This window comes from Capricornis sumatraensis, chromosome X (assembly GCF_032405125.1).
Source record: "Capricornis sumatraensis isolate serow.1 chromosome X, serow.2, whole genome shotgun sequence".
Lineage (NCBI taxonomy): Eukaryota > Metazoa > Chordata > Mammalia > Artiodactyla > Bovidae > Capricornis > Capricornis sumatraensis.
In genome coordinates, this window is record NC_091092.1 from 4,276,110 (window position 1) to 4,298,972 (window position 22,863).

Consider the following 22,863-nt stretch of genomic DNA (forward strand, 5'->3'; position numbering starts at 1 on the left):
CTCTTCTGATTTCACAGGTCTGTAAGTCTAGTATTTTTTTTTTTTTTTTTTTTATAAATCAGATCATATCCTGGCCTAAATTTCTTCAATGTCTTCCCATTGAAATTTTAATCAAACTCATTACCAATCATTGCGGGGACAACACAGATCTGACCCCTCTTTGATCTAACCATTTCTCAGTTTGTTCTTTGGTTGCCTTGCTCCAGCCACACATTGTTTATTTACAAAGAAGAACAAATTTTATTAATGGTATTCTTGACATATGAAAAAAGCTTATATTTCAAGTGTAAAATTTGATAAATTGTGATGCTTGTGTGTACATTTAAAATCATCACAGTTAAGATTATAAGCACCTCTATCACCCCTAGAATTTCTGTGTTCCCATTTGTAGTCTTTCTTCCCATGCCTCCCCACCTCTCCACATCTTGAGATAATCACTGATCTGTCTTCTTTCAGTATAGACAGTTTCACTTTCTAAAATTTTATGTAAAAGGAAGCATATAGCATGTGCTGTCTGTTTTGGCTTTTTTTCATTCAGCATAATTAATTTGAGATTCATTTGTGTTGTGGTATTCCATGTATCATTTGATTTTGTAACTGAATGCTATTTCAGTATATGGATATACCACAATCTGTTTATACATTTATTGTTAGTGGACATTTGCTTTCTTTGTAGGTTTTGGCTATTATAAATAAAGTTGCTATGAACATTCACATATAAGTCTGGGTATCGACATACGCTTTCATTTCTTTTAGGTAAATAAATAGGTATAACATGGTTGGGTATTGGTATATATAATAGACTAATATATAATAGTGAGAATGCTTCCCGAAGAGGATTCTTCAATTATTTACATTCTGGAGTTGTTTGATTAGACCTGAGAAGTTTGATGTTTGTTTTCTTATTTACATAATGTATTCTGCCCCTGATTCAAAGTTGTTCAAGTGAAATCTTTGTATGTTGTACCTCCGCTTCTAGTCTTGTTTGGAGTCATTTTGAGCCTTAGTAATCTTAACCAGAGTTCTTTGGCACTTCTCTACCCACAGTAAGCTACAAAATATTTGTAATGAGTTCTGTGATAGATAAAGTTGGTAAATAATGGAATACATTTAAATGATGATGATTGTGTCTAATATATTCTTGGATGCTTGGTTTTGTGCCTCAACAATACTACCATTGAGTTCAGGTAGTATACAAAAGAGAGAACATCTGGTAGTTTATGTTTTATGTGTAGTGTAAGTCAGTTGCCCTCTACCATCAGTTGACATAATAATGATAGTCTCCGTAGTAGAATTATAGGCTGGCAGCCGTCATTTGCCTAGTGGTCCAGTTAAATAATTTCTAATCATTTTTGGTCAATCTTTATAGATTCTTGTGTGAATAAGGCAAAAGTTGAAGAAAGTGAACAAAAAGCAGCAGAATTTTCAAAGAAGGTAAGGCTTATAAAATATTGGCCTTAATTATTAAATGTATACGTTAATCACAATATGTATTCCACCTTGTTTCCTTCTGCGAGGCCTTATACATGTTATTTCAGTTACATGGTCCTTCATGTTTTTAAAGTCAGACACAACCACAGAATACTGATTTCTTTCCTGTTAAGATAATGTTGCTACCATTCCCTGCTCATCACCTTTAATCCAGAAGGAAGAAATACACGAATCATATCCTAGTAAAGTGATACATGAAATAAAATTAGGTTTCTAGAAGCATATAGTTAGAAATAGTCAACCAAAAACACATTTTGCCATTGCTTTCCTGCGGGTCTCACTTAACAATAGTTTCTTGGAGAACTGCAAGGTGTTTAGCTAATCTTATCTGTCATGTTCTTTAAGTCAGTGCTATTGGTAGCAACAAAATGATGTGGTATTTTCTTTCTCTCTATCTCTTTCTGCTTAGACTTATCTGTGAATTTTATAATTATCATTTATGAAATGCTGCTGCTACTTCATGTATGTAGGCTTGGTGGCATTTGAGGTTCCTCTTTGTGTAATGCCTTAGGTGAATGTCAGCATTATGAATATCTGAATTTAATTTAAATCTCAGATATCCCTTGTTTCCTGAAAACTTAGCTACAATTTTATAAGGTTCTACCAAAAGTTGCATTTTATGGTTCTAGACCCTACAAAGCATTAATATAGTATTTCTCTCCTCCTGATGGCAGGAAAAGGCTTGAAGCCCAAGTCTAAAAGCTCTCCAGTTCTTAGCCTTATGACGGCAAGATAAAGTGCTTACATATTGCTGACTCTTAAAAGTTATAACTTACCTTGGAGATTAGATAATCGCTTTTGCTATTACTGTAGAAACTGTAGAGTATTAGTGAAATTACTTCAGGGCATCTGAGGAAATGACTTTGCTTTTTTAGTTACTAGAATGGATTTTAAGAGTGTGGGCATAAAATGTTGCCCATAAAATGGACATAAAATGTTTGTGTGAAGCTGTCATTTATATTAGTGAAATAAAATGCACACTTTTTGATTAGTATACCTTTATATTTCTTAATGTTCTTGTTTTAAGTTGCACATTTAAAATTCCCTTTGAAAATCTTAGGAGCTCTTTAATTTATCTCTGGCACTATGATTAGATACCACAAGACTGGAGCAAGTTGTGATGATCTATCTGGTAAAAATTTCTGTAAGCATCTATTATTGGAAAAGGAGTCCTGAAATAATAAAGACATTTCAGTGTTTGATGCTTCATTCTCCTCACCAAAATTTGGAATGAAAACTTGTATGGTTTCCCAGTTCTTGTCTGCATGCCTTCTCTTGTTCAGGGTGATTTGAAGAGGCAGTACAAAATATTAAAAAAAGGCGGGGGGAACAGCTAGAATGAGAAGCAGTAGTTATAAGATCTGATTTCAGCATTTTCGCTAATTAGCTGTGACTTTAACTAAGCCATTTACTATCCTTGGATCTTGTTTGCTTCATCATTAAAAGGAGCAAATAAGGTTAGTGGACTCATAAGAAGTCTTCCACGGAGAAGGCAATGGCAACCCACTCCAGTACTCTTTCTTGGAAAATCCCATGGATGGAGGAGCCTGGTAGGCTGCAGTCCATGGGGTCGCTGAGAGTTGGACACGACTGAGTGACTTCACTTTCACTTTTCACTTTCATGCATTGGAAAAGGAAATGGCAACCCACTCCAGTGTTCTTGCCTGGAGAATCCCAGGGACGGTGGAGCCTGGTGGGCTGCCGTCTATGGGGTCACACAGAGTCAGGCACGACTGAAGCGACTTAGCAACAGCAGCAGCAGCAAGAAGTCTTCCAGCTCACATAGCTCAGGCTTCTCCTATTCCTACTCAATGGGTTTACAGATAAAGATCATTTTAACTTATAAGCAGAAACATTGTGTGCCTCTCCTTAAGTGTACTAATAAATCATTTGTAGAGCAAAATTGTATGCAGTGTGCTTGTGTGGACAACATGGTTGAGAAGCACACAGATAAGTCTGGCAAGGAGTCTGGTAGTATAGATTCAGATCAATCTTAACAGGGAGACTAATGCAGTTGGAAAAGCTCCATCTTCTCAGTGACCTAGGAAATAAGGTCATTTGCTGACACTGAAGGATCTGGGATAGGTTTGAAATGTAAAGAGATTAGAAATCATTTGGACCAACCTCTGTGGGACATTTTCCTGGGATTCAAATAGAGATGAATAAAAGAAGTAAGTAGTTAGGCAGGTTTGACCCAAATACTATTATCCAATTTGCTGTTTCTTCAGACTGGATCTGAATAGCATTTTGTAATTTCCAAAGGTCAAATCTACTATGAGGAGGAATATTTATCAATAGTGGGCACACTTTTTTAATTGTTCCACAAACTCTAAAGAGAGTTCTCAGTAGTAAGATATATCATTTTTAAAAACATAAATAACATATTAGTAATGTATCGACTTCTAAATGACTTGAAATGATGGTGACAGTGCAATAAAAGGCAGGCGTTCTATAGCTGGATATGAGTGCTATTCACTTATAGTACGTAGGCTTATTAGGGTCAGAGATCTGACCTAGTTAAGGGCTGCGCAGCCTGCAGTAAGCGGATAGTCACCATCTGATGGTCCCTTTGGTTTACCGCTCTGTATCTGAACCTCTCATTTGCCCTATTGTAACATTCTATGCAAGTGTTTTGGCTAACCGTCTGAATGACAATGCTGTTAGGGCGTATATCATTCTACTGTCAGATTTTGTGGGGAATCACTTTTTGAATTTATTTTACTACAATTAAGACTGTAATGCAAATAGCCTATTTTGTATTAATATACATGCATGTGAGCATTCTAGAAGTGCTATCTCTTTTCAGGATTAAACATATTTTTAAGGAGTTGGACTGCTTGATGCCTAATTTTTAGGTTTCATTTTTGAATTAAATACACTTAAAAGTATAGGATGGAACAAAAAAAAAAAAAACATACAATTCTAAAACTTAACATTCAGTAACAAAACAACAAAAATGTCTGCTATATATGAAGAGAGCCTTCTTAGTCCAGCATTTAAAGTTTTGTTTTATTTTTTTTCAGAAGTTAAAATGGGTTTATTTACGTTGTGTTGGGGACATATTTCTCCTCTACTAGCACCCTATCCCCACAGAGGTGCTTAATTGCCATAAAAATAATCAAGAGCTCTGATTTTCTGAGTGACCTAGGAAATTTAAGAAGCAAATGCCACTCCACTTATTTAATACATAATGTTGTTGAAAGTTTTCTCAAAACTGCATTACTAAGTGTGCATTTATGGTGATGATCATTGCAGTTCGATGAAGAATTCACAGCTCGACAGGAAGCTCAAGCTGAGCTTCAAAAAAGAGAAGAAAAAATCAAAGAACTTGAAAAAGAAATCCAGCAACTTCGAACCCAGGTAATGAGACAAGATACAGATTTGGTGTCATGTCACAGTGAGTTCGATGGTAGAAAATTATCTTGTTCGATGGGAGGAAAAATGTAACCAGAAGCAGACTTTTTGGCAGTTTCCCATTTTAAGTGAAATAACTACAGATTTTAGTTTCTAGGACAATAAATCATTTTAATGTTTGGATAAAAATAAGGCATTCATTGCATAAGTTGCCCTGAATATTTTTAACGGAATATATTACACAAGCAAGACTCTTTTTGAGATGAAATTTTCATAATGATTTGAAAAGTTGAATGCTTACTATTTTCTTTCAAAAGGAATGTGGAAATGTTCATTAATTTTAATTATGCCCAAAGCTTTTTGAGATCTCTTTAAATCTTGACTACCATAATTTCAAAATCTATAAACTTTATATTTCCCCCTATATTCCCTATGAGAAAAGCCCCCATATACACTTAAAATCTTAACTATGGTGTCTAAATTGTAGAGCTGATTAAGTAATTTCAGCACAACATAGTTTTTAAATGAATATCAAGAAATATAAAATTAGTTTTAAGCATAGTTGATGTTTGTTGATTGACCAGCTCTGTTTCTGTCAGTCTATTTTAAACTGACTTCAGAAGTCACCAGTGTACTCCGCATTACCCATAGATAGGTCCTGTTGCATGTTGAAATCCATCCCATTATTTGTGGTCCCATCCATGGGGTCTCAAAGAGTCAGACACGACTAACAGATTTCACTTCACTTCTCTTTCCTCAAACCGGCTTGGTCTCCATTCTTACTTATTTAAAATTTACCACCAGTTTTTTTGATTGTGAAACCAGAGTTGTCTTGGCCTTTGATTTGCCTCCAGACAAATTAAGCTGGTCACGGTTTTATGTCAGTTCTTTCTCTCTTTTTTTTCCTTTGCATCAAAACCCAGAACTCCTGAGGGCTGCTCTTCATTCTGTCCTTCCTGGAATATTACAGTATTTCCTAACTTTCTGCCCTGCCTATGGTCTTTAATCTTCTTAAAACACTTCTCTAATTATTGTCACTCCAGGCTTTCACATGTTCAATGGTTGCCTGTTGCATTCAGGATTAAAGAAAAAAAAATCTCCTTACTAGAAATTTGAAGCTCTTCTATCCTTGACTCCCTGTTATCTCCCCTTTGCAGCCTCATCTTTGTTCCGTTAACTCCATCATTTCTTGCAGCTAAGTTACCTCTTCTCCTCCCTTCATATTTAGAATTTACCCTCTCCACACATTTCCTTCTGCCAGCATTTCCCAGCATTAGTTACAGAAATGCTAATAGGTTTTGCAGGAGGAAAGCATTCCATAGTCCAGTAAATTTGGTACACTTGAAATGTTTCTTCTTCGAGACTGAATATTCTCATTAGCATATTTAAGGGTCTGAGATGGCTTACATTGAAGAAGTCTGTCTCTTTTTCCTACAGTTTCCCAAATTCTTTAGCCAAGGAACCCTTTATGTTAGAACACCTATTAACATCTCCTGCAAAATAGTGTTCATGGAACTTAGTTGAGAAATGCTGGCTTCAGTTATTCAGTCTCAGGAATGCCCTCCCTTGCTTCTTGTCAGTGAAACATTGCCATTTGAGAACAGCTCAGTGTGACAGCCTTTCAAAAGCGTCACCCAAAACTCTGTCTGAGAATTTCTTTGAACTTCACTTTTGGTATTGCGTGTTGACTCAGATGGTAAAGAATCTGCCTGTAATGCAGGAGACTTGGGTTTGATCACTGCGTTGGTAAGATCCCCAGGAGAAGGGAATTGCTACCCATTACAGTATTCTTTTCTGGAGAATTCCTTGGACAAAGGAGTCTGGTAGGCTACAGTCCATTGGATCTCAAAAAGTCAGGCACAAGTGGTCGACTAACACTTTCACTTTTAGAGTTTTGTAGAACACTCAAATCAGCATAAGCACCTTGAGGACAGTGTCTTTACTTTCTGTTATTATCAAAGTCCCGACTACACCTAGCACAGGGCCTTAGCATTTAGTCGTGTACTTGCTTATTTATTATCAGAAACTTTCTTGTGCACTTTACATTGTATCAAATAGTAAATGTTTATTTGTTTATCCAATGGTTAATTCTCTATTGTGGTCTCATTTAGTTGTTCTATTCCTAATTTATTGTTCATAGGAGGGAAGAAAAGGGCTCATATGATTTGATTTTTAAGGCTGGATGGTATTTTATAGAAGCATTGGAGATTTTCTTAATTAAATTTGTTAAATATACAGTGAACTTGAGTTAAAAAAAAGCTATTTTAAAGTAATAGCATTTTTGTAATAACACAAGTTTCATATCATAACCATCTCATAGAGACAAAACTTGATGTTTACATAAAGGTATTACTTTCATTTTGCTGTCTATTAATACAAAAAATAGGATATACATTTATATTCAAATTATTCAACAAATTCATTTATACACAAAACTTGTAGGGTACAGTTCTAATTTACTGAACTTTTCAGAAAGATTATATTAACTTCTCCCAAAATTTCTTTGATATCTCAATCAAGATTGGAAAGTCAGACTGTTCTATAGTTTTGCCACATAAAAAAAAATTAAAAGAATTTTACATATTTTATTCCTATCCCTTTTCTTAATCTCAGGAGGGGATTGCATTCCAGGAGAGGATTGTCATTTAAGTATATGAACACTTTAGTTGTATGTCTGAATGTACACACAAAACCATATATATGAATAAAATATTTGGACGATGTGCATTAAATATTAGGAGAAACATTTTTGTCTACCTGTGATTGTTCGTTTTTAATAATCTTGCAGCTGGGCCAGTCTTTTAAAATTGATCATTCAAAATAGGTTTCCAATTATTCATTATGCAAAGATATTTCTAAGTTTGGTTAGTTCAGTTAAGTAGTCCATGGTGGAAATTCATATTAGGAACGATTAGAAGAGCTTCTCCCCAAATAAGAATAATACTGTACCAACAAATGTTAATAATTTTAAACTTTTCATTCAGTTAATATAATGTCATATCTCGATTGCAGAAGATCTGTATTCTTTTGGAGGAGTTTCTTAGGAAAGTTTACAATTATCAAATTCACTGTTACATTCATTTTGAAAAGTGAACCATTGTGATCAGTAATGGTTTAAAGAAACAGGTCCAGATTAATTATCAAAAAAGTGGATAGTGTGGAATGGGATGATCTTCATCAGCTGTCATGCATCATTATTAGAGAATGAGCTTGAAGTTCCTTTCTGGTGGGAAGAACAAGTTGTAATCTCCTCATACTGCAATCTATTAATTCCCCTCAAGAAAACTAACACTCATTCATGAGGAGCTAGTCTGTTGTAGTGGAAAGAGGACTGCATTAGATATGAGAAAAACCACATGTAAATCTTCATCACATTTCAGGCCACACTACCTTTGATTAGGCATTGAACCTGTTTGCAGTTACAGTTTGCTCATGTATAACAAGTGAGTTAATGGTTAGTGAGATAAAAATGTCCAGCCTACATTATAGGGTTATTATAAGGATAAAAAGAAATAATAGATGTAAAAACATGGATAAACCTGGATTTAATATGCGAATGGAAGTTCAGTTCAGTTACTCAGTCATGGTCAACTGTTTGTGACCCCATGGACTGCAGCACGCCAGGATTCCCTGTCCATGACCAACTCCCGGAGCTTACTCAAACTCATGTCCATCGAGTCGGTGATGCCATCCAACCATCTCATTCTCTGTTGTCCCTTTCTCCTCCTACCTAAAATCTTTCCCAGCATCAGGGTCTTTTCCAGTGAGTAAGTTCTTCGCATGAAATGGCCAGAGTCTTGGAGTTTTAGCTTTAGCCTCAGTCCTTCCAGTGAATATTCAGGACTGATTTCCTTTAGGATGGACTCATTGGATTCCCTTGCAGTCCAAAGGACTCTCAAGAGTCTTCTCAACACTACAGTTCAAAAACATCAATTCTTTGGTGCTCAGCTTTCTTTGTGGTCCAACTCTCACATCCCATAAATGACTACTGGAAAAACCATAGCTTTGACTAGATAGACTTTTGTTGGCAAGGTAATGTCTCTGCTTTTTAATATGCTGTCTAGGTTGGGCATAGCTTTTCTTCCAAGGAGCAAGCATCTTTTAATTTTATGGCTGCAGTCACCATCTGCAGTGATTTGGAGCCCAAAAAAATAGTCTCTCACTGTTTCCATCATTCTCATCTGTTTGATATGAAGTGATGGGACCAGATGCCCTAATCTTAGTTTTCTGAATGTTGAGTTTTAAGCCAACTTTTTCTCTCTGCTTTTCACTTTCATCAAGAGGCTCCTTAGTTCCTCTTCACTTTCAGCCATAAGGGTGGTGTCATCTGCATATCTGAGGTTATTGATATTTCTCGTGGCAATCTTCATTCTAGCTTGTGCTTCATCCAGCCTGGCATTTCGCATGATGTACTCTGCATATAAGTTGAATAAGCACTGTGCCAATATACAGCCTTGATATACATATTCCTTTCCCAATTTGGAACCAATCTGTTGTTCCATGTCCAGTTCTAACTGTTGCTTCTTGACCTGCATACAGATTTCTCAGGAGGCAGGTCAGGTGGTCTGGTATTCCCATCTATAAGAATTGTCCATAGTTTGTTGTAATTCACACAGTCCAAGGCTTTGGCATAGTCAATAAAGCAGAAGTAGGTGTTTTTCTGGAACTCTCTTCCTTTTTTGATGATCCATCAGATGTTGGCAATTTGATCTCTGGTTCCTCTTCCTTTTCTAAATCAATATATGGAAGTTACTTTCTGTTAATTCTTGTTATTAGAATTAAGTTACTAGTGCTATGAGACGGATACTTTGCTTAAAGCTAATTGGACCCAGAGGAATCAAATCTATTATTTTGTTGTAATCATCTTATATTCATACCAGTGTAACTTCTCTGGTGCCTCAGTGGTAAAGAAACTGTCCGCCAATACAGGAGATGAGGGTTCGATCCCTGGATTGGGAAGATACCCCAGATAAGGAAATGTCAGCCCATTCTAGTATTCTTTCCTGGGAAATCCCATGGGAAGAGGAGCCTGGTAGGCTATAGTCCATGGAGTTGCAATGAATCAGACATGATTGAGTGACTAAACAATAGTGACAGTTCATAGCAGCTAGGCCAGCAGGCTCAGACCATACACAGTACTTTTTCTTTTCATAAATTTATAATAAAAGGTAAGTTTTAATTATTTTGAAGCAGTTTTTCACAAAATCTTTGAGTATGCCACCTTTCCTAGCCTTAGTATATTAACAGAGTTAGTCATTCTCCAGGGTTTATAATGCTTATCAAAAATCTGTGCAAGTCTTTTTCATGTACTCTTAAGCCCTTGTGTGTTAGTTGCTCCGTCTTGTCTGACTCTATGCAACTCTGGACTGTACGTAGCCCACCAGGCTCCTCTGTCCATTGAGATTGTCCAGGCAAGAACATTGGAGTGGGTTGCCGTTTCCTCCTCCAGGGGATCTTCTCGATCCGGGGATAGAACCCAGGTCACCTGCTTTGGCAGGCGTGTTCTTTGCCATCTGAGCCACCAGGGAAGCCCACTCTTAAGCCCTTAGATGTTGTCAAAATTAAATGAATCTTGAATAACCCAACCACAGATGTCTGCAGATAGTTTTCTTTGTTACTCTGCTGTCCTGTAAACATTTAAATAAACGTTGGTTTATTGTATATTTCAGGGACCTAGTTCATCAGGAATCCCAGGCCCTCCTCCACCACCTCCATTGCCAGGCGCTGGGCCATCGCCACCTCCGCCTCCACCTCCACCACCTCTGCCCGGAGTAGGTCCCCCTCCCCCACCTCCTTTACCTGGGATCCCTGGAGCACCACCACCACCGCCACTGTTTGGGGGCCCTCCTCCACCACCTCCCCTCGGGGGAGTTCCTCCACCTCCGGGAATACTCCTTGATCTGCCATATGGAATGAAGCAGAAAAAAGTATATACGCCTGAGGTGTCCATGAAGAGGATCAATTGGTCAAAGGTAATGCTATGATTATAGTTTTTTGGCTTTGTCCAGCCCTGATTGCTCTTTAATGCGTGAATGACGATATTGCTCTATGTTGTTGTGGTTGTTGTTTAGTTACTAAGTCACGTCTGTCCCATAGACAGAGGAGCCTGGCAGGCTACAGTCCATGGGGGTTACAAAATTACTCCATGTAACATTTGAGGACATGACCATTGATTCTTTTCCTTTTGCTTGTGAGTTCACCATCTTATGTGCATCTTTCATAACTAGAGAATTGGAAACTCCACAGGTAACTTGAAATTAATATAGAAGGCGGAAGGTAAATCAAAGTGAAAATGGTATACGAAAAATAATTTTGATTCTTTTACCATTATTAACTTTAAGTGCTATAACATTCTTAAATATAACCTTTTTATTAATGAGCCCTTTTATCTTATTTTTGTTCTTAGAAATTTTGTTTTAGTTTTAAACTTTCAGATCATGTGGAATCGCTGATAGTATTCAGTGTAGACATTAAAGTAATTGTTTTTTATATTATGTGTGAAAGATTTAGTGTATGCTATTTTACTTTATTATTATTAAATAGCATGTCTTATGAAAAACTTATTGTCAAGATTGACACAGTCCCCATTCAGTAGGAACTAAATGTAATGAAAATACAGTTGTGTAGACCATCATCTGTGGAAATGCCTATTCCAAGAAGATATCAGTGATATCTGACAGTATCTATATATTAAACTGGTTTGATCAGAATAATGGTTAAATCAGTTTTACAGTTAAGCATATATTTGTGCTTTGCTCAGAAGAGTAAGTGAGATCTAAATGTTTTTGCAGTGTAACTATTTTTTATTACACATGATCAACCAAACGATAGGATCCAGCAGTTGCTGGCCCAGCTATCTGTGTGTAGATGTCATAATATACTTACTTAGCAGTTAAGCATGCAGTAATGGCAAGCAGTAATGGCGCTTACAGTCTCAGAAGACATGATATGTAGTGGGAGAGGCACAGTTCTAATGTTGGATTTCAGCTCAGTGGCTAAGAGCACAGTCCTGCAAAGCTAAGCTGCCTGCGTTTAAATCTCATCTTCGCCATTTACCAGCTTGGGCAGCTCCTCAAACATCCCAGGGCTCAGTTTCCTCGTTTTCAACATGGAGATAATAACATTTCCTGCTTCAGAGGATTATTGTGAGAATTAGATGAGATGAATTAATATGTGAAATCACTTAAAAGAGTGCTTGACACATAGGAGGTATGTAATTGTCAGCTGTTATGGTTATTGTCTGCAACCTAGTCAGTAAACATGGGAGAGTTATTCTTCTCAATCTCAGTTTCCTCATTTTTAAAAATCCAGGAGCAAGAAGAATGTATGTAAGTTGAGGGGAGGGATTTACTCAATTATTTTTTAAGATTCCTTCAAGTAGAAGAATTTTTAAAATGTAAGTTGCTACATGGCCTATTGTTGTTGTGTACTTTTTTGTACACCAATAGAAGTCGGTGACTTTCCTAATGAATGTTTACTTAGAAAGTGTTGTTTTGCTAGATCCTAAAATTGATTTAGTAGGTTGATGAATAAAGGTAATTCATTCAACTTTGGTGAAAGTGAATTCTTTGAAAAAAATAAATGCACAGTAATAATTTAGAAACCTCTCTTTGTTATTTTTGTTTCAGATTGAACCCAAAGAATTGTCTGAGAATTGTTTCTGGTTGAAAGTTAAAGAGGAGAAGTTTGAAAATCCAGATCTCTTTGCAAAATTGGCACTGAATTTTGCTACCCAGATGAAAGGTATGTTTTATTTTTTCATATAAAGTTCTTGTTCTGATATGTTGCATTCGGTGCTTTGCTAAAAACTTCCGGTAATGTGTAGGTGTATAGTTTGGGGGTAGAGTCAAATATATTAGATTGATTTATTAACTGTATTTTACCCAGTGACTAAAAAATGATAGGTTTTTTTCCTTTAAATTTTATTTTGCATAAGTATTATTATTCAACTGGAAATATGGGTTTTATTTTTATGATTTAAAATAAGATGTTTTAATTTTTTTTATTGTTTACATTCCTCTGTTATAAAGTTATCATGTTTACTGAGAAGCAAAGGTGATGAATTTGTTGATAAACTGTGTAAGGGAAAATAATGTAACAGAATAGTAAGGATTGAGAAGCTTTCATGAAATTGGAGTAAGATTGGTTTCATAGTGCTTATACAGTCTTACATTTGTAATAATCCATTTGATTTCTGAGGAAATTTTATACTTCCATATGCAGTTTTTTCTGGAATAATATCAAAATCTGGTAACTAATAAATATATTTTACTGATTGATAATTGAGCACCTTTTTTTTTTGATTAGATCCTTAACCTCTATGAATGTCACACCTAATTTTGGTACTATGTAGGTAACTTCTCAATCTCATAATGAATCATTGTGATTTGTGAACTTTTGCAATTTTAACATTGCTATTTTACTAATTATCGCAGAACTGATAGCTTACTTAAGCGTAGGAGTTTTTTTCAGCCTGAGCGAATGTTTACAACCAAGAAATTGATATATTCCACACGCCTATGCCCTTGGAACTAGCACCTTTACCATTCATTTATCTGATTTGTCACAACATGCCCTAGAATGTGAGACTGTGAATTTTGGAAGATTCAGAGAGAGAGGGGGGAGGTGAAAATTACTCCTGTTCATCCCTTCTAGCTTGTCTTACGCAGTGGAGGCGCTTGTGCTGCATCTGTTGTTCTTCATAGATTGTGGCTCACACATACACAGAAATCTGGGGCAAACTGAAGTATTCTGAAGAATTTTGACGTTTTAAGAATTCCTGCTAAACCTTTTTTCCCCCTCATGTGCTCTTGTAAACTTCACATGTGTGTAATAATGTCAATTTTAACATCCAAAGTAATAATAATAGAATAGTAGTAATAATCATAAGAATAGTGTTGATGTGGACTTGCCCGGTGGTCCAGTTCCTAAGACTCCCCACTCCCACTGCAGGGGGCAGGGGGGTCCCATCCCCTGTCAGGAACTAAGATCCCACCTGCTGCCGCAGTATAGCCTCTCCCCCCTCCCCTCGCAAAAAAAAAAAAAAGAAAAAAGAAAAGAAATAGCGTTAATGAGATCTCCGATAAGAAGGATCTTCAAGGCATATTAACTGGGGGGAAAAAGGTGCAAAAAATGTTTAAAAAGAGGGGGAAAATGTTTGTATTGTCTTGGACACGCAATAAAATAACCAAAAAGCCTAAAAAAAAAAAAAGATTCTTCAAGGACTCCAGAGGTTACTATTTATTATAATCTGGTTTTTTTTCAGTTGAAAAACTAAAACATACTTATATCAAGGTATTAGTAATAATAATAAAAATATGCATGGTAAACATATCCCTTCAATTCCAGACTTACAGTTTCTTCCCCAGAGAAAACCACTCTTACTGATTTCTCACATTGCCTCCTAGAAATAGTCTATGCCTATAGAAGCATATGTGTTTTTATCACTTTTTGTTTTTCACTTCTTTCTGTTTTCACTGTATATATTTGAATATTTTTCCATAGTAGTTTATGTTTATCTACTGTGTTCTTTCCACAATATGTAGAATGCTGTCATATAGTCCTCATCTGAATTTATGTAACCGATTGCCTATTAATGGATATTGAGATTAGTTCCAGTCTTTTGCCATTTCAAGCAATTCTGCAGTGAACATGTATCTACATATATATCTTAGTGCACATAGCACTTATTTGTAGGATACATTTTAGAAGTGAAATTCTTAGATGAAATGACATTTTGATAAATATTACCAAATTTCCTTCCAAAGAGTTTGTATTCATTTATAGTGCTACATCTAAAATATATATGAGTACCTGTTTCCCTACAACCTTTGCCCATCTCAGAGGTAAATGGCAAATCATCCATGTTACAATTTTTGCCCCTTAAATTAAAAGTGTAGCAGCTTTTCTTCTCTTAAAAGGCAATTTTAACCTCTTTTTCTGTGAACGTCTTCCTCTACTTCTTTGCACATTTTGTATTGAGCATTTATTCTTTTACTTATTGATGTATTCATATTGAGTCCCATAAGAATTATATGTTTCATAAAATTTTAGAGTCCATCTGGACCTTAGAAATGATTAAACCGAACTCTGTTTTACAAATGAACAAAGTGAAGTTTGATACATGCAGGTTAATATAAAATCTATTAGAGAGTTTCTCAAGGTATTGTGGTATAGTGGGGAAAGCCCAGGGGAAATGGAGTCACATACTTGTATTTCAGCTGTGATACTGGTGACCTCTGTGACTGAATTTTCTCATCTGTAAAATAAGAAAGGCTGATGTTTAACTAGTAATATGAAAATTAAATAATGTTATGTATTTAAAGGACCCAGCATGGTACTTAATATAGCAGGCACTCGATAAATATCAATTCCCCTTTCCTTTTGATTTAACATGATGCTGTGTGTGTGTGTGTATGTATGTCTTGTTTTAGATATTGACACTTAATACAACTGTTAATTCAGCATGACAATTTCCTGCTCATAAAGCCAGTCAGCTAGAGTAGAAGCCATTCTTATTCTGGTTGCTAAACCATAATCAAACCAAATTAAAATCAAACAAAAGTTATGTAAAGGCTCTCATGTACTCACTGCTGAGAATTCTGCATTTCCATTCGTCTTAACTCTGATTCTCTGAATTTTCTATGTGCTATTACTACTGCTTCTATTTTCCTAATTTTGGATCCCTGTCACTAAGTTGTGTCTGACTCTTTGTGACCCCATGGAATGTAGCACACCAGGCTCGTCTGTCCATAGTATTCTCCAGGCAGGAATACTGGAGTGGCTTGCCATTTCCTTCTTCAGGGCATCTTCCCAACCCAGGGATCAAGCCTGTGTCTCCTGTGTCTCCTGCATTGCAGGCGGATTCTTTACCCACTGAACCATCAGGGAAGACCTAATTTTGAATATTTGAGTCCAGATCTGATCAGGAGCACCTTTGGGTACCATTACTTTTACTAAGATTTATTTCTGAAGGGACATTTAAAGGAACAATTACGCATCATAGCATATTTCATAACACATGCATGTGCTCAATTGCTTGTCGTGTCTTACTCCTTGTGACCCATGGAATGTAGCCCATCAGGCTCCTCTGTCCATGGGATTCTCCAGGCAGGAACACTGGAGTGGGCCATGCCCTCCTGCGGAGGATCTCCCCTACCCAGGGATCGAACCTGCGACTTTGTCTTCTGTATTGCAGGCAGATTCTTTACCCGCTGAGCCACCTGGGAAGCCCATATTTCATAACATAGTCAAAACAAACTTGAATGATACATGCTTCCATTTATTTTAATAACTATTGTTTGATCTTAATTGTAACAGTGGAAATTCCTTGTTAATTGCAGTGCCTTGATTCATACTTGGTCAATAGATGGCAGGATCAGTAAGAAATCAGCTGGAGGCTGTGGCTCCAGGGAACTGAAACCACACTGCCTTGGCTTTTCTAGCTCCAGGGCACCACTTTTTCCCCTATTCTGCTGCTGTGTGCTACCCTCCCAGCTGTATCCTGGAAGGAGCAACATATTCATTTCTAAGACCTAATTCCAAAACTCTTAGACCCAGTGTTCCAAAACCTCTGAGAAATTCCTCTACCTGTAAGAGGTTTGGAAAGCTCACATTTCTGTTCTCCCTAATTGCGCTGTAAAGCATTACTAGTCTGTGTTTTTAAAAATTGTTTCACTTGAGTTTAAATTTGCTTTAGATTGCTAAATAGAAAGAAGTTTTAAAATTGGCTAGTTCTTGCACATACTCTATGTGTAAGGTCCTATAATAAATAGGAGGGAGATAAATGAATAAGGTCTTACCTGGATATCAAGGAACATATTTAGTAAAGAATAGAGAAAGAGGTGTACTCCATTTAATCAATTTTTATTAAATATTAGACTAGCCATTTTTTAAAAGCCAAGGGAGCACAAAATGGAAATAGTAAATTTGAGCAGAGCAGATGGAGATCCCAGAGGAAATGGGGTTTTGTTCTTTAAGCCTTGCTGCTAAGTCGCTTCAGTTGTGTCCGACTCTGTGCGACCCCAGAGACGGCAGCCCACCAGGCTTCCCCGTCCCTGGGATTCTCCAGGCAAGAACACTGGAGTGGGTTGCCATTTCCTTCTCCAATGCATGAAAGTGAAGAGTGAAAGTGAAGTCACTCAGTCGGGTCCGACTATTAGCGACCGCATGGACTACAGCCTACCAGGCTCCTCCGTCCATGGGATTTTCCAGGCAGGAGTACTGGAGTGGGGTGCCATTGCCTTCTCTGTTTTTAAGCCTTAGGGGCCCAATAATTTGATGATTAACTGTTGAACAGGCCTTTGGCAGACATATAGGTGATGGAAATTCACAGATAGATGATGGACCATTGATTGTGAATCAATGCCAGTAGGCCAGACAATGTGTGATAATATCCTGATGAGTATGAATTCTTAATCTCTATAGTTTCCTCCAGTTCCCAATCCTGTGTCCCCATGCTTACAATATTTAGTCTCTTCTTACAAGCCTAATGATGCTGTATGACAAAGTAGATCTCAAAATGCTGTCTGTGTTAATAAAGAAAAATGCATATAATACAGGTAGTTAGCAAAGACCCCAGACTTCTCTAGCGGGTCAGATGATAAAGAATCTGCCTGCAATGCCGGGGACCTTGGTTTGATCCATGGGTGTCAGAGATCCTCCGGAGAAGGAATTGGCAACCCACTCAAGTATTCTTGCCTGGAGAATTCTATGGACAGAGGAACCTGGCGGGTTACAGTACATAGGCTCGCCAAGAGTCAGACACAACTCAGCAACTAACACAATCACATACAGTACTTTTGACTACATGTCATAGATGAAACTGTTGGAATTTGGATATGTTTTCTAGTTTTATTTATTCTTCATATTGATGATATTTGGGGATATATAAACATTAAGGTTATGATAATAGTGTCATTTTTCTTAAAAATCTGTAGTAATTATAGGTAATAATGATATTATGTTAGTTAAAGTAATGATTTTTAATATTAACCAAGCTTGAAATAATAATAAAATATGTAGGTTATAACTGCTAATTCTAATTAGAATTTCTAGGGTTCTCTTGAGGCTTCAGGAAGAACAAAGATAGTCTGTGTGTGTAAGTTGTAAGGAATTTCTTTGGTTTTAATGTTGCTTGGAGGAAATGCAAGAAACAAACATAAAGGTCAATAAAATTTGTTTTTTTCAATAATATATTTCCATAGTTCAGTTTAGTTTTAATAATAATAGAAAATTAGAGGTTATAAATATTTCAAATGCATATAAAGATCGTTTTCAATGCTTGAGGTATTAGGCTAGTTTCAAAATTATTGTGGAACTGAGTCTGAAGATGTATTTATGTAAAAGCAGTTTTCCTCTAGGATCATATTTTAAATTGTATTTCTTAGTCTTAGAATCAGCTGACTGCTTTTGAACATAACCACCCTTGTTTGATTGCTTAACAAAGTCTTATATGTTTAGTGAAAAAAACACCAAAAACTGTATTAATATCTAATTCATCTGTCTTTTAATATAGATATTCTTGGAAATCAGTTGAAAATAAAGAGACGTCAGACTCAGTGCACAACTCTGATAAATGGTGCTGAAGTGTCCTGAGAGACCTGGTGTCCTAACAAATAATTTGTCATTTTAATAACATGATATGCATGCTCCTTACTGTGAACCTTAATATGAAAAGGAACAAACTGAGAAGGCTTTAATTCTTTCAGGCAGCCAGCTAAAAACCATACATTTGTTGTTGTTTTGTCAGTGATACTGTCTGACTCTTGTAACCACCATAGACTGTAGCCCACCCGGCTCCTCTGTCCATGGGATTCTCAAGGCAAGAATACTGGAGTGGATTGCCATTTCGTTCTACAGGGGAATTTCCAAACCTGGGAATTGAACCTAGTTCTCTTGCACTGAAGGCATATTCTGTACCAATTGAGCTATGAAAGTTAAGTTCAGTAGCTCAGTCGTGTCCAACTCTTTGTGACCCCATGAACCACACCATGCCAGGCCTCCCTGTCCATCACCAACTCCCAGAGTTCACCCAAAATCATGTCCATTGAGTTGGTAATGCCATCCAACCATGTCATCCTCTGTCATCCTCTTCTCCACCCTCAATGTTTCCCAGCATCAGGGTCTTTCCAAATGAGTCAGTTCTTTGCATCAAGTGGCCAAAGTATTGAAGTTTCAGCTTCAACATCAGTCTTTCCAGTGAACACCCAGGACTGATTTCCTTTAGGATGGACTGGTTGGATCTCCTTGCAGTCCAAGGGTCTCTCAAGAGTCTTCTCCAACACCACAGTTCAAAAGCATCAATTCTTCAGTGCTCAGCTTTCTTTATAGTCCAACACTCACATACATAAATGACCACTGGAAAAACCATAGCCTTGATTAGATGGACCTTTGTGGAAAAGTAATGTCTGTGCTTTTTTAATATGCTGTCTGGTTGGTCATAACTTTCCTTCCAAGGAGCAAGCATCTTTTATTTTCATGGCTGCAATCACCATCTGCAGTGATTTTGGAGCCCCAAAAACATAAAGTCTGACACTGTTTCCATTGTTTCCCCATGTATTTGCCATGAAGTGATGAGACCAGATGCCATGATCTTATTTTTCTGAATGTTGAACTTTAAGCCAACTTTTTCACTCTCCACTTTCACTTTCATCAAGAGACTCTTTAGTTCTTCACTTTCAGCCAGAAGGGTGGTGTCATCTGCATATCTGAGGTTATTGATATTTCTCCCAGCAATCTTGATTCCAGCTTGTGCTTCATCCAGCCCAGCGTTTCTCATGATATACTCTGCATATAAGTTAAATAAGCAGGGTGACAATACACAGCATTGATGTACTCCTTTTTCTATTTGGAAACAGCCTGTTGTTCCATGTCCAGTTCTAACTTGCTTCCTGACCTGCATACAGGTTTCTCAAGAGGCAGATCACGTGGTCTGGTATTCCCATCTCTTTCAAAATTTTCCACACTTTATTGTGATCCACACAGTCAAAGACTTTGGCATAGTCAATGAAGCAGAAGTAGATTTTTTTTTTTTCTGGAACTCTCTTGCTTTTTCAATGATCCAGCGGATGTTGGCAGTTTGATCTCTGGTTCCTCTGCCTTTTCTAAAGCCAATTTGGACATCTGGAAGTTCACAGTTCATGTACTGCTGAAGCCTGCCTTGGAGAATTTTGAGCATTACTTTACTAGCGTGTGAGATGAGTACAATTGTGTGGTAGTTTGAGCCTTCTTTGGCATTGCCTTTCTTTGGAATTGGAATGAAAACTGACCTTTTCCAGTCCTGTGGCCACTGCTGAGTTTTCCAAATTTGCTGGCATATTAAGTGCAGCACTTTCACAGCATCATCTTTCAGAATTTGAAACAGCTCAACTGGAATTCCGTCACCTCCACTAGCTTTGTTCATAGTAATGTTTCCTAAGGCCCACTTGTCTTCACATTCCAGGATGTCTGGCTCTAACTGAGTGATCACACCATCATCTCTTTTTTGTGCAGTTCTTCTGTGTAATCTTGCCACCTCTTCTTAGTATCTTCTGCTTCTATTAGGTCCATACCATTTCTGTCCTTTATTGAGCCCATATGAGGGAAGCTAATAGTGGCTTGCTATTTCTTCCCCTAGGGGATTTTCATCACCCAGGGATTATTTGCATTTTAAGCTGACTCTTTACTACTAAGCCACCTGTGAAGCCTCAGAAAGTGTGCATACTTTTGTATAATTTCATCATTTATTTATATATATATATACATGTTCTTTGAATTTATATATATATACTGATTATCACCTTATCAATGTTTTTTTTATTATGAACTTTTAAAGTTTTAATTTATGATGATGCAAGATTTTATTTTCTATTGATGTGTTCTCACATTGAACAGTCATCTTCTTTATGTAAAATAGAAATAAGGAATTTGTGAGGCAGAGATACATGCCATTACTTAATTATAATAGTCACTATTAACTATAACTCAGATGACCATTATAGCTACTGTTGGCAAGAATCCCTTAGTAGAAATGGAGTAGCCATTATACTCAACAAAAGATTCTGAAATGCAGTACTTGGATGCAATCCCCAAAATGACAGAATGATCTCTGTTCGTTTCCAAGGCAAACTATTCAGCGTTATAGCAATCCAAGTCTATGCCCTGACCAGTAATGCTGAAGAAGCTGAAGTTGAATGGTTCTATGAAGTTAGTTCTATAACTAACATCCAAAAAAGATGTCCTTTTCATTATAGGGAACTCGAACACAAAAGTAGGGAGTCGAGAAATACCTGGAGTAACAGGCAAATTTGGCCTTGGAGTATAGAATGAAGCAGGGCAATGGTTAATAGAATTTTCCCAAAAGAACTCACTGATCATAGCAAACACCCTCTTCCAATAACACAACAGAAGACTCCATACATGGACATCACCAGATCATCAGTACCAAAATCAGATTGATTATATTCTTTGCAGCCAAAGATGGAGAATCTCTATACATTCAGCAAAAACAAGACTGGGAGCTGACTGTGGCTCAGATCATGAGCTCCTTATTGCCAAATTTAGGCTTAAAGTAAAGAAAATAGGGAAAACCACTAGACTATTCAGGTATAACCTAAAACAAATCGCTTATGATTATACAGTGGAAGTGACAAATAGATTCAAGGGACTAGATCTGATAGACAGAATGCCTGAAAAACTAAGGACTGTTTGGAACATTGTATAGGAGGCAGGGATCAAGACCATCTCCAAGAAAAAGAAATGGAAAAAGGAAAAATGGTTGTTTGAGGAAGTCTTACAAATAGCTGTGAATAGAGAAGTGAAAGGCAAAGGAGAAAAGGAAAGATTTACCCATCTGAATTCAGAGTTCCAAAGAATAGCAAGGAAAGATATGAAAGCCTTTCTCAGTGATCAATGCAAAGAAATAGAGGAAAACAATAGAGTGGGAAAGACTAGAGATCTCTTCAAGAAAATTAGAGATAGCAAGGGAACATTTCATGCAAAGATGGGCTCGATAAAGGACAGAAATGGTATGGACCTAACAGAAGCAGAAGATATTAAGAAGAGGTGGCAAGAATACACAGAAGAACTGTACAAAAAAGACCTTCATGACCCGGATAATCACGATGGTGTGATCATTTATCTAGAGCCAGACATCCTGAAATGTGAAGTCAAGTGGGCCTTAGGAAGCATCACTCTGAACAAAGCTAGTAGAGGTGATGGAATTGCAGTTGAGCTATTTCAAATCCTAAGAGATGATGGTATGAAAGTGCTGCACTCAGTATGCCAACAAATTTGGAAAATACAGCAGTGGCCACAGGACTGGAAAATCCCAAAGAATGGCAATGCCAAAGAATGCTCAAACTGCCGCACAGTTGCACTCATCTCACATTCTAGTCAAGTATTGCTGAAAATTCTCCATTCCAGGCTTCAACAGTGCATGAATTGTGAACTTCCAGATGTTCAAGCTGGATTTAGAAAAGGCAGAGGAACCAGAGATCAAATTGTCAACGTCTGTTGGATCATTGAAAAAGCAGGAGAGTTCCATAAAAATATCTACTTCTGCTTTATTGACTATGCCAAAGCCTTTGACTTTGTGGGCCACAACAAACTCTGGAAAAATCTTAAAGAGATGGGAATACTAGACCACCTCCCCTGCCTCTTGAGAAATCTGTATGCAGGCCAGGAATCAACAGTTAGAACTGGACATGGAACGGCAGAATGGTTCCAAATTGGGAAAGGAGTAAGTCAAGGCTGTAATATTGTCACCCTGGTTATGTAACTTACATGCAGAGTACATCATGAGAAACGCTGGGCTGGAGGAAGCACAAGTTGGAATCAAGGTTGCCGGGAGAAATATCAATAACCTCAGATATGCAGATGACACCACCCTTATGGCAGAAAGTGAAGAAGAACTAAAGAGCCTCTTGATGAAAGTGAAAGTGAAGAGTTAAAAAGTTGGCTTAAAGCTCAATATTCAGAAAACTAAGATCAAGGCATCTGGTCCCATCACTTCATGGCAAATAGATGGGGAAACAGTGG

At 37.1% G+C, this 22,863-nt stretch overlaps 1 protein-coding gene across 1 annotated transcript in view; it reads left to right on the plus strand.

Annotated features, from left to right (window-relative positions):
- DIAPH2 (diaphanous related formin 2) overlaps positions 1–22,863 on the plus strand; it is a 980,877-nt gene that overhangs the window by 307,819 nt on the left and 650,195 nt on the right. The window contains exons 14-18 of the mRNA XM_068961943.1: positions 1,370–1,434; positions 4,747–4,851; positions 7,366–7,399; positions 10,519–10,817; positions 12,474–12,588. Coding sequence (XP_068818044.1) covers positions 1,370–1,434; positions 4,747–4,851; positions 7,366–7,399; positions 10,519–10,817; positions 12,474–12,588 — 618 coding nt within the window. The remainder of the gene's footprint in view (positions 1–1,369; positions 1,435–4,746; positions 4,852–7,365; positions 7,400–10,518; positions 10,818–12,473; positions 12,589–22,863) is intronic.